At 34.8% G+C, this 13,240-nt stretch overlaps 1 protein-coding gene across 4 annotated transcripts in view; it reads left to right on the top strand.

The window, feature by feature from the left end:
- Nucleotides 1-13,240, top strand: part of LOC123566315 (uncharacterized) — a 34,237-nt gene that overhangs the window by 6,149 nt on the left and 14,848 nt on the right. For 3 of the 4 annotated variants that reach the window (XR_008372066.1, XR_008372067.1, XM_045360285.2), the window contains 4 exons: nucleotides 4,187-4,380; nucleotides 6,035-6,167; nucleotides 9,134-9,230; nucleotides 11,658-11,762. Coding sequence is in view for 1 of the 4 variants with exons in the window: in XM_045360285.2 (XP_045216220.2) it covers nucleotides 4,187-4,380; nucleotides 6,035-6,167; nucleotides 9,134-9,230; nucleotides 11,658-11,762 (529 nt within the window). In the remaining 3 variants the exon portion in view is untranslated. Of the gene's footprint in view, nucleotides 1-4,186; nucleotides 4,381-6,034; nucleotides 6,168-8,253; nucleotides 8,511-9,133; nucleotides 9,231-11,657; nucleotides 11,763-13,240 lie in introns of those variants that run through there. The other variant, XR_008372068.1, reaches the window with a different exon arrangement.

Here is a 13,240-nt window from a genome sequence, read left to right as displayed (position 1 = left end):
CCTTTGTGTTGGCTTCCATTTCACAAAAATTTCGCATGTGATACACGGCTACTAAACGCTAGCGCCACCACCAAATTGTGGTGATAAGGAAAAGAGCTATCGATATTTCCGTGGTGCAGCTATCGCCCGTTTGAAAATGTAAGCACGTGAGTAAAATTTATATTTTATCTTATATTTTTATTAAAAGAACTTTTTTCAAAAATCGGAGAATGTAGTTCCGTGTAACAACTCTTTAACTAGCGATTGGCTGTGATTTCATTAAAATAATATGCACATTGTGGTGTCAGGAGCTTTTCTCCCGAATCTGACAGTGGCACATTTTCATATCGGCCAGTATTCGAACACCATTTCGATAATTGGACTCACTGTAAGAATATACCTGCGCATGCAAATGGTGTAGAAATGATAAATAACTATATACGCACACCCATGAATAATAGAATCTCGGGCTAGAAGAAATATTCCAGGATTTTTAAAAGTGATGGCGCTATAACTCTAGTGATGGCGCTATACAGTAGTGGTGGCGCTGTTACGGCATTCAGTAATACGAACTGCTGACGCATCCGAAACAAAACAAACACCAACATTCTCTAACTGATAATATTCCTGCAAGGAATTATGTTATTAAAGAAAGAAAAAACACGATCATAGTTTATTTACCTTTATGAAACATTCTCTATACAAGAAAAAATGAACAAAATACTCACAGACCCTTGGGACTCTTGTAGTCAAAGTAAATATTTTCCTTTGTTTAAAATGTTAATGTAGAATTATTTCTAACCTTTAAATATTCTACCTAAATACTAACGTAAGTGTAATTTAAATTCAGGTCATGAAAAATAGTAGCAATACTTTTATTTCAAACAAAGATTTGTGTAGAATTTATTTGTTATATTAAGATTCTGAAAGTTACTTGCCTTTGTTTTTTACGTCGTTTGCATGTTTTGTAAACAAAAGACCCTACTTTCACAATTCTTTCTGAAAAGTGCAGTACATTTTCAATTCCAATCGATTAAATATGATTAATCAATACAGTTTAGATGTATAATCTGAATCCATATACATGTAGATTATTTTGCGATCATGTAGAGGTTACTACATGTATTTTGTTGAGTAACGTAATTTGGGTGTAGTGTGGGATAGGTTGATAACATCAATTATTGTAGAAATTTCCGTGGCTTGCAGTCAGACATTTTCATATTTTAAAATTGAATATATCAGCCACTAATCATATACAACAGCGCCACCACTACTGTATAGCGCCACCACTTGAGTAATAGCGCCACCATTTTCAAAAATAGTCTGTGTTTTAACTTTTTACTGTGTTTTTCGTAATTCTTTGGTGTATGGGAATACGTGTAATTCAGTTTTACACGATTTGCATGCGCAGGTATGTTTTTACAGTGTGTCTTATCATCGGAATGGTGTTCGAATACTAGCCGATATGAAAATATGCCACTGTCAAATTCGGGAGAAAAGCTCCCGGCACCACATTTGCATAATATATTTAATGAAATTACAGCCAACCTCTAGTTAAAGTGTTGTTACACGGAACTACATTCTTCGATTTTCGAAAAAACTTTAATCAATAAAAATATAAGATAAAATATAAATTTTACTTACGTGTTTTGAAGTAGAAACGGGTGGTAGCTGCACCACGGAAATGTCAATAGCTCTTTTCCTTATCACCACAATTTGGTGGTGGCGCTAGCGTTTAGTAGCCGTGTGATAGGGTTCTAGTTTAGGCCTAATACTTCCAAATTTCATACATGACTTTGGCCGCATGAGTTGACCATACAGGACAAGTTACACAACTCTAGCCTTTATTTTGTCACAGTTATGTCCCATTTTAACATTGAAAAGTTTTGACAGATTTGCATGTCAGCATGTTTTGTAGGATTTATTTGAACAGATGTTTTCAGGTTCTCATGGGATGGCCTCACATGGCAAGTTTCATAGCTCTGGCTTACATTTTAGCAAAATTATTCCTCTTTTTCAGTTCAGAAAATTTTGTTAAAAGCTTTGATATGTAAGCTAGTATTGGGTGGAAGGGCTTTAATAAGCTGAATGGTTCAGTGTCATAAGCTGGCTCTTGTTTTGACTTTTAGTAACTTCCATTTTTAGGTCACTGTTCAAAGAAAAGGTAGAACTATTGCGCTCGCTCATTTGTCCGCATGTGCATCCTTAATCTTATTTAGTATGTTTTCAGCTCGACTATAAATTTAAAGAATTTGTAGAGCTGTTGGACTCACCTATGCACCCGCATCTGCGTCTCATTTGGTAAAGTTTTTGTATGTAAGCTGGTATCTCAGTACCCACTAATGGGAATGGATTGAAACATCACACACTTCTTCACTGTGATGATCAGACATGCAGTGCACATGTTTCATAACTCTACTTTGCATATTTAGCTCATCTGATTTTTTGAGAAAAAAATTATGAGTTATTGTCATCACTTGGTCGGCATCGGTGTCGGCGTTGCCTGGTTAAGTTTTATGTTTAGGTCAGCCTTTCTCCTAAACTTTCAAAGCTATTGCTTTAAAACTTGCAACACTTGTTCACCAACATAAGCTGACCCTGTACAGCAAGAAACATAACTCCATCCTGGTTTTTGCAAGATTTATTGCCCCTTTTGGACTTAGAAAATCAATTTTCTTGGTTAAGTTTTATGTTTAGGTCAGCTTTTCTCCTAAACTATCAAAGCTATTGCTTTAAAACTTGCAACACTTGTTCACCATCATATACTGACCCTGTACAGCAAGAAACATAACTCCATCCTGCTTTTTGCAAGATTTATGGCCCCTTTTGGACTTAGAAAATATCAGATTTCTTGGTTAAGTTTTATGTTTAGGTCAACTTTTTCTCTTAAACTATCAAAGCTATTGCTTTGAAACTTGCAACACTTGTTTACCATCATAAGCTGACACTGTACATCAAGAAACATAACTCCATCCTGCTTTTTGCAATAATTATTGCCCCTTTTGGACTTAGAAAATCAGTTTTCTTGGTTGAGTATTATGTTTAAGTCAGCTTTTCTCATAAACTATCAAAGCTATTGCTTTAAAACTTGCAACAGTTTTTCACCATCATAAGCGGACACTGTACATCAAGAAACATAACTCTGTCCTGCTTTTTGCAAAAATGATGGCCCTTTTTAGACTTAGAAAATCATGGGTAGGACAATATTTCTATTATACAAAAAATCAGACGAGCATCAGCACTCACAAGGTGGTGCTCTTGTTGCAAAATTATGCCCCTTTTTTTACTTAGCAGTTTTTGGTTAAGTTTTTGTATGTAAGCTGGTATCTCAGTACCCACTGATGGGAATGGATTGAAACTTTACATATTTGTCCATTGTCATGAGCTGATATACATTTCACAGGTTCCATAACCCTGTTTTGCAATTTTACAAAATTATGCCCGTTTTTCAACTTAAATATTTATCCAATTGACAAGGCTGTTGAATAGTGGAGCATTGCTGTCCTTCGACAGCTCTTGTTGTATGTATGCTGGAACTTTAACATAGCTGCTGGTCGGAATAGTTTTAAACTTCACACACAAATGTTTTTCACTGATAATCTTAAAACTTGGTATACATCATCAACATGAAGTCAACATAACGGTAAGAATATCTTTAAGACTTTGTTTTTGGAGGGTTATTACTTTCTGAGTTATCTACCTTTTTGGACTTATGCATATTACAACAGTACATCTATACCATTTGAAACCAAAAGTGGTGAAGGGCAAGTGCCCCGAATTTAACGACCTTAATTACTAAGCAACGGATGCTTCTTATGATATTTAAATAATTAATCTGGTGCTCAATCATGATTATGTTATCATTTCTTCAAGATTGATGAACTCACTAAGACATTAACAGACACTTCACATTTGTTTGAACAGCAATTTATGACAGTTTGTATTACAGAACCTTAAATGTTGTATTTCAAACTTTTCTTAACCCTTTCATGCTGGACACGATTGATTCTGCCTTTGCGACCAGTGTAGTTGCAGCACTTTCACCATTCAGTCAGTATCTAAGATTCTTTTCGGTAAGCACCAATTTTAACAGTTTATGGTACTGTTCAAATTGAAAGATGGACAAGTTCATTATAGAAATTTAGCAGAATAAGGGTTATTTAGATTGATAAGTAAATTAGTAATAGCTTTAACTCTTACATTTCAGCTTGACACCAATCTTAGTTCATTCAAACGTTCAGGGGTTGGTGGTAGATCTACTGCCTTCAGGGCTAAAGAACGTGGTATAACAAAAGACTCACCTACACATGATGACATGGGGCAGGACCACTCATCACAGTATATTGACGTGTTTGACGATGCACGCAGCAGCAGACGCACACCACATCAGCAGACTTCCGTGTAAGATGTTTATTAAGGTTGTATCTCTCAGACTGGTGAAGATCAGTTGTAAAAGTAATGTACTTAAGGTAGTTCTGCACATGTGAAACAAATATGGGTCTACATGGTAGAATTTTGTTTAATTATACTTTAGAAAACAACATTTTGTAGAGTTTATTAGTGTTATCTGATGATTGGTTGATAGGTCAGTTAGTTGATCCATTGCAAAAACTTCTTTGTGCGAACTGTTTCCACAGTTACATGTATAAAGGAATTCCAAATGAAACTTAACTACACATGATGACCATAAAGTGTAGATGTGTGTGACATTCCTTTCTGGGATTGACAGATCTTTTGGGCAGTCATGCACAATCCATCTCAAGTTTGTTGAAAAAGCAACTTCCAGTTTTAATGGGATTCCTTTGATAGTTCATAGATCACCATGAAATGTTACTGTATATGTGCATGACATTTTTTTCTGGGCTGGACAAAGTTTGATGTCTAGACCCCAATCCTCCTTCAAGTTGTGGAGAAATCTTCAACAGTTTTAAAAGGGAATCATATGAAATTTCGTATGTATGAGATAAAGTCAAGGATTTTGATGAAAGGGTATTAAGCAAAAGATTTACCTTTAACCCTTAGCCTGCTAAATTTGTATACTATACTTGTCCATCTTCCAATTTGGACAATATCATTAACTCTTAAAAGGGATGATTACCAAAAAGAAACATGTACTGACTGAATAGCGAACAATGCGGATCTTAATCTTGCAGATGCGCAGGTTGGTCTGGATCCATGCTGGTCACAAATGCACTATATTGGTTTTCTCATGGTGTGGCTCAAAAATGTAAATAAAATTTAATGTATACTTGTGCAATGTCTCCCTTTTTAACGATAGTATATTTTAGTAGGAAATATACAAAGACAAATGAAACTGAGTTTTACCATTTTGGCTTGTGGGCACTGTTACACCTGAAACATTGTATAAATCTTGTAAATTCTAATCTTTTCTGGCCATTTCCTCAACTGTTTCTTTTTACATGAAATATCTTTATAAAGAGTTTCATATCCTGTGAGTAGTCTGAGTCATATGCCATAGATAAAATGAAAAATTCCAGCTCTGACTGAAAATATCAAATGTACCTTTCTCTGATACAGAACTACAAAACCGCTTTGGTTAAAAAATATTGAAAAACTTAAAATAAAAAAAACCCTGAGTGCTTTAAATGTGAGATTAAAATATTTTTGACTTTCGAACCCCCAGATCTTCATAGAGGTATTTGATTCTAGTGTTCACTCATGGAAAAATGTCAGTCTAACTCTTACACAGAAACAAACGAGCCGCATCATGAGAAAACCAACATAGTACATTTGCGACCAGCATGGATCCAGACCAGCCTGCGCATCCACGCAGTCTGGTCAGGATCCATGCTGTTCACTTTCAAAACCTATTGCAATTAGAGAAACTATTAGTGAACAGTATGGATCCTGACCAGACTGCGCGGATGCACAGGTTGGTCTGGATCCATGCTGGTTGCAAATGCACTATGTTGGTTTTCTTATGGTGCGGCTCAAATATCCATATATATATATTTGTAACATAGGCTTACCAAATAATATGGCTATTGACTAAAAAAATTTATCTTTCACAATCATATAATTCTTTCATAAACAGACGACAGCGTGAGAGTGAACCAGTTTTAAGACGTGGACACAGAAATGAGGATTCAGAGGCCTATTGTTACGCTTACACACAAAATGTGTCGAGAGATGAAGTTACACTCAGGAACACAAATCTTCCAACACAGGTATATTACTACGCTTTTTATTAACCTTAAGCCTGCTGGTGGCAAGTGATTCTGCCTTTGCAACCAATGCTGACCAAGATCAGTCTGCACTTCTGTGCAGGCTGATCATGGTCTGCACTGTTCGCTATTCATTCAGTTAATTTTCATTGAACACCCCTTGGAATAATAAATGGTACTGCCCAAATTAAATAATGGACCAGTCCATTCTAGAAATTTAGCAGGATACAGGTTTAAAGGTAAACATGCACAGACCACCAAAATCATTCATGTCCTATTTGATGCTACACGAAAGTACTGCCAGAGCTAAAAATAGAGAATAAAGCTTAGTAAATCTATTATTAGTGCTTTATGATATTGAAGTATTGCTGTAGAATTGCCTCATACTGTAGACCCTTCTAAATTCTTGAGAATGGTTTTACTTTATTGTTCAAATGTGCAACCATTTCTAAAACTTAACATATTCACCAAAGTTGGGTTTGTTGTATCCTCACTTTATCCCTTTTGAAGTTAGTTCTTTGGTTGTTTTTCACTACTCTGAGGGAAGCCCAGTGCTATATACTGATGGCTTGATGAAAACTATTCTACATTGTTCTTAAAATTTCATTCAGTTGCATGCATCAGTTGAAGTTAAGCCATCATAATTATGTGTGAGCAAGGGCCATCTTGGTCTCCTTGATAAAATACTGAAAACAAGTTTTGGGGTACATAAGAATCCTGTTATAGTTGGTTGGATTGTCATAGGGTCTTGTGCAAAAAGTTTATGGATCAAACTACAGTTGAACCTGTTTGAGTGGTCACCTCTGTTAAGCAGCCACTTGCCTTATGCAGCCAGTCAGCTTACTTCTAAAATTGACTTTCTATTCTAATTTCAGCCTCTCTTAAGCAGCCACCTGCCTTTAGCAGCCAGATTATGCTGCTCCCTTTTGGCTGGCTGCTTAACAAAGGTTTGACTGTGTGTAGTTGTACCTTTTTCTTAGGCACCCATACCCCAACAAGTTTGCAAACATTTTGTGGAACAAACTACTTTCACCATTTCAAAGGGATTTGATGAAAATTCATACTTGTAAGCAAACACCATGATGTAAACATATGTGTGACATATTTTTTTCTTGGATGTTCAAATGTTGTGGCATTAGAGCTTAGGGAAAAGGGACCCTTATACCAGTAATGATAGGGAAACAAACACATGATAAGAACCTCTTGCATTTTGAATGGCACTCTGCGAATAATCTGTTTTTAAGTACCAGTACTTTACAAATCATTTGTATTTTTTTCCGATAATTGACATATTTACAATCATTCATTATATAAATTACTGCATTTTATCACAATAATCATGTGTGGATTGACAGTACATTGCTTGAGGCTATTTGTTTGACATGAACTTTTCCCCCATGTGTTTAGAAACAGCCTTTGATATTTAATATTAGTGCCTGTGACTCATTACATATATGGATTGACTTAAGCACATTTTCAGGTCACTGTTAACATTACAATAATCTTGGTAAGTACTTCTTGCTGGTTAAAGCATTGATATGATTTTCCTTATAAAAAAAACATGCAATTAGTATACCTAGTTTACCAAATAAATACCTAGTTTAAAAAAAAAAAAAAAAAAAAAAAGGACTTAATGGTGAACAGTTAAAAGTTAAAAAAAAAAAATCTGGGAACATTTTGAAATTCAGTTGCCATGGAAATAAAATTTGTTTTAAATTATGAAAGGGGCATGCATTACACTTGACCTGTATAAAGGACTGACAATTTTGTGACAGTTTTATTGCTCTGCTGAAATATGACAGCAATTTAAAGATAAGGAAAAACATAAAATAGCTTTAGTATAATACAGGTATTCATGTTTATAAAAGACATTAAAATGATTTTTAGCGAAGATAATATTTGAGTAATGATTGGGGAATGTACCATTTCAATAAAAAAAAAAACAACAGGAAGTAATTAAGTTACTGACCAGGATTTTAATGAGACAAAATACAATGTTATGCGAGTACATTTATTTACAACCTGACCTTCAATGTGACGATGAATAATTTGTAAGTGTTATGTTTGTGAAATGCTGGTGTCTTGTTCTGAAACCGGATGATAATATAACACTGTTTTTTTTTTTTACTTTTTGCTGCAAGAATAGTGTAATTACATACAGATGTATGATAGTCTTAGATTTTTCTTCCATTAAATACAACTATTTTGAAATTGGTCATTATTATGTATCATAAGTGCATGAATAAATATAAAGTAAATAGATTTTGTACATTTAGTTTGGGGGAAAAGTTAACAGATTTTTTCATTGGATTTTTTTTTTCTTTAAAAAAAACAATGTTTAAACAGGTATATTTACTTAACCTAGTTTTGAATCTGTTCTTACGCTGACAATAATTTGACACCAAAATGTCATAAAAGGAGAGATTTGTTTTTGTACAGTATGTATAATTATAGGAATAGGTTTTTGTATACCATTATACATACAGAGAAACTCTGTATGTAACTAATTAGCATACATTTCTGTAGTCTTCGCATAATCTTAGGTCTTTATGGAGAACAGCTGGTTATATATTTATAATTATGTGTAATATGAACTTAAATCTATTGTCTATATCCTGTTCATGTACATCTAGTTGAGAGAGTTTTATACTAAAATTTCCATAACAATATTTTGAGTCTTGTTCTGCAACAGGTTGTATATTCTGTTAGTCTGTGTTTCTTGAAGATAACTATATTGTGTGAAATCATTTAAATTCGCTGGCATGAAATTTCGCGCAAAACTAAAAAAGGACTGTTTCGCGCGGGCTTAAAAGCGCGCATTTTCAATTTTAGAAATGAAGAAATAAAATCAGAAAGTAGTAATAGCGCGGTCTTAAATTCGCGCATCGGTCCTAGCATGAAATATGCGAAAATTCGTCCTACGCGAATAAAAATGATTTCACAGTACTGGTGACTGTATCTTTTAACAGAGGTCAGTGTCTTTGAGAGACGATTACTCACAGCCACAGGATAGACTGTCAAGTTCCGGATCCACTCAGGATTATATAGAACCCTACCAATCAGCAGGTAACAAATTTTTCTACATGTACACATACTTTGACATCATTTCTAATCATGATGGCCTAGTTTTCATCAGGTTTCATGGTTGAGTCAATCCACAGAAGTAATTCCCAATGAACAAAAAAAAATTCTATTATGTGATTTCACAGTACATGTATATAATGAAACTGTGGTTTCAAATGCAAGATGGTTTGATCTTAGAAAAATTTTGATCATTGTATATTTAAAGTTGGAAGCAATAAAATAACAAATTCTTAAAATTCACCTAAAAAGTCGGCAGACAACCAAATAAAAATACTTACTTCTTCCACATATAGTGGTGGAGGCGTATTGATTTAGTGCTTCAGTCTGTCACAAAGTTTGTCCATGCAACTCTTGCGACACCACTGCACGGATTTACTCCAAACTTCACAAGAGTGATCGTTGCCAAGCCTAGTTGTTTATATTGTCACTGTTTTCCAGTTTGATCTTTGTTGGCAGAGTTAAGGCCCTTTATGAAGTTTTGGCCACTTCACTTCTATTACTGGGCAGATTTCAACCAGACCTTACAGGAATGAGAAGTGCAAAGTCTCACTGTGCATATTTTTCGCATTTTCTGGTTTGATGATTTTCAGTGGTGTTATGTCCCTTGATTCATCAGATTTTATGATGTTTACACTAGTATACTTGCTGTATACTATTACAGTTAGGCTGAATTTCACCACACTACACCAGTGATTATAAACATGACCCTTAATTTGTCAAGTTCTTTGATCTGATACCACTGGTTGAAATTCTACCAAACTTCAAACGAGACAAGCTTATCTGTATATATAGTTGGAATGTTATTGTTCAGTGATTTTCCTTGGGAGTGATGGCCCTTAATTTGTGGCATTTTACAATTTCTGTGTGGTAAGTGGTGGGAGACTTATGTTTCTCATGAAAAACAATCTCTTGATTTGGTAAATTTTACAAAGCTTTGAATATGTTTTCACCAATAAATAAAATAATACTCATTGCATCAGATGAAGTCAGGGTTCTAGCCAGGATTTTCTGAAGGCATATTGCAGAAGGATATTTTCTGACGAGCAAAGGGGTGGGTGCGGGAGGGGTGTCCCCTCCTGCATGGGGGGTATGGGGGTCACCCTAGAAAATTTTGTGTTACTACAACTCTTTTTGGTGCATTCTGGTGCATTTTAGAGTGAAAAACATAGTGTTATTTTCAGTGATTAATAAGCATCATTTACATGTACAACAAGAAAAGATATTAGGTCATAAAAATCCTATGGAGTTATTTGCTGAATGACAATTAAAAGTTCATCAATTTTAAGTTGCTAAAAATGTTCATTTACTATTTATTGTACAACACAATTTTAGCGCTGCACACAGATCTATTTGTATTTTAAAGTTTATGTCTTCTATTTCTGCGGAGTTTATTTGCTGAAAACTTATCTATTTTAAGTTTTTGAAAATGTCAACTGTTTGTTGTACATACTGTCATCCAGGGAAACGCTGGTTTCCATTTTGGATCAATGGCCATTTGGCGTGGCTGGGAGGGATTTTGAAATTGTGACCGTGGCCGAGTGGTTAAGGTCGCTGGCTTCAAATCACTTGCCCCTCATCGATGTGGGTTCGAGCCTCACTCGGGGCGTTGAATTCTTCATGTGAGATAGCCATCCAGCTGGCTTACGGAAGGTCGGTGGTTCTACCAAAGTGTCCGTTCGTGTTGATATAATGCACGAAGGGTATTTCAAACTTTTCTCTACAAGTGTATTTTGAAAGTGACGACAGAAAACATTAATTCTTGCATTGTCTTTTCGATATTCCGCCCGAGAAAACACATTTCATACATGTGAAAAACATTAATATTACGGCGATAATTGTTCAAAAGCATTTTACCGTGTTGCACAATTTTTGACTTAATTCCTTACATTGTCTTTCCTTGATTGCGAAAAACATTCGGACGATAATTGTAGAATCATCTGTCATTATATCTAATGACATGTATAAACTAAAAACTTGCGAAAACAGTCATTTTCATGTACACATCCCAAGATGCCGCCTGTCAAAGGATTTAAAGGCGGAGCTACGATGAAATTTACGTCACACGTTCCACATATAGGAAGCTGTCATTGGTTTATCGGTTATCTTAACTCGCATCGCTTTACCTAAACTATCGGGTAGCACGTGGAAGCTTTTCGAATACGCTATCGGATTAATCGGGGTGTTTATTGATGATTTTATGACATGTCGCTTCGGCAATTAAGGGATGACGGGGGAAATAAGGGATGTCAAATATACAACTCAAAGTCTGAAGGCATGTCGCGCGCGACAGGCGATAATAGCCTGGCGAGAACCCTGGAAGTTATATATGTATATGTGCAAGTATGAACTAGTTTTACTTAAGGCTTCTTCATGTAATTAACTGGCTAGAAATATCAAACTATATTTCAGGGAAAAGACAGAATGCACCTATTGTTCAGCCTGATCCAGGTGGAATTTATGAATTAGCCAAAGATGTAACAGGATTGAGAGAATCTGCACCTCCTGACAAAAGGGGTAAGCACAACTGTTTACAATTCTAATGTTCTCCATTAAACATGTCATTATTCAGTAGGAAATTTTACCTTTTAAAGTTACTTGGGTTATAGTCAGATGGTTGTAATATATAAATTCTAGACTAGTCCTCTATAACTGGATATTCCAGGTGTTATTTTGATTTAATAGAGAAATACTCCAATTTTGACGGCGCGAAAGTTCCTGGTTTTGTTCAAAATAAATATTTCGATGGGATATTAATTTGTTGATTAAACTTTTTAGATATAAATGAAAAGGGGTCTTATTTTTTGGGATTTAATTTTGTGGATTAATTCACCCATGAAATCCATGAAAATAAGTCCCCCATAGATAGTAATGATTTGGCTGTATACGAAACTGAAATTTATCCAAGCAGAATGATGTTTAACTTGAAATTTGCAGTAAATACCGGGATAAAACAAGACAATTACTGGTCTTAGTCACATGTCTAAAGTCCAGCATATCAAGCAACAGTTGTTTTACATTGTATTTAGATAACATAATTGATATTGACAGTAACTGTTAAATTTGTAAGCACAGTTGAACCTGTATAAAACAGCCACTACTGAGTTCATTGTTCTTTGTCAGGTTGTTGTATAACTGTATACAGTCAACATTGTATTAAGAGACCACCTAAGGGACTGCTAAGAAGTGGTCTCTTAATGGAATGGTCTCTTAATGAATTTCAGTCAGATGAAAAGGAAAGTTATTTGTAACAGTTAATGTAACTGTATTTATTATGAACATACATGTATGGTTTTAAAATCTGTTTTAACATCGTGAACACTTTTTCAAGTCCACACACCGTGAAAATTATAGCTAGATTGTTTGTTAGTTTGAATGATACAAAGGTTAATTGCATTCAGTCACGTGCAAAACGTACTCGCTAATAACACAGATGAAGAAATGCCAAGTAGAATTTTGGTACCCGGTCGCTTAATAGATACTTTTGTCGAATATTTTACCTGTTGGGACTACATTAATGTGGTCGCTAGTCGTTTAATAAAAAAGTCGTTTAATGGAATGAATATATATACTGAAAACATTCAGGAGGGATTTTGACTGGTCGTTTAATACAAAAATCGCTTAATAGACGTGGTCGCAAGTACGATGTCGACTGTATTTATCACAGATAAATTTCATGACAAATTGACTTCTCTTGACTCGCCTATAGTTTGGGTGAAATTTTTCAACATGTTTATTCTTTGTCAAGTTTGGCATAGAACGTATATATGACACTGAAAAATGATAAGTGGGTGGAAATAAGTTATTGGTTAAAATGTCAGTAGATTTTCTGCATCATTTCAAAAGCATTGCAATGGTTTACTACTTTCTGCACAATATATTTGGTTATTTATAAGAATATCTTGCAAAAATCTTTTGTCAATAAGTTTGTACCACTGGTCACTTCCAGTGTACTCATACTCACTCTTTATGGATTTTTTGAAAAAAATATTTTT

The sequence above is a fragment of the Mercenaria mercenaria genome, chromosome 8, assembly GCF_021730395.1.
Source record: "Mercenaria mercenaria strain notata chromosome 8, MADL_Memer_1, whole genome shotgun sequence".
NCBI lineage: Eukaryota > Metazoa > Mollusca > Bivalvia > Venerida > Veneridae > Mercenaria > Mercenaria mercenaria.
The sequence above is the reverse complement of the archived record's forward strand: the minus strand, read 5'-3'. Positions and strand labels throughout refer to the sequence as shown.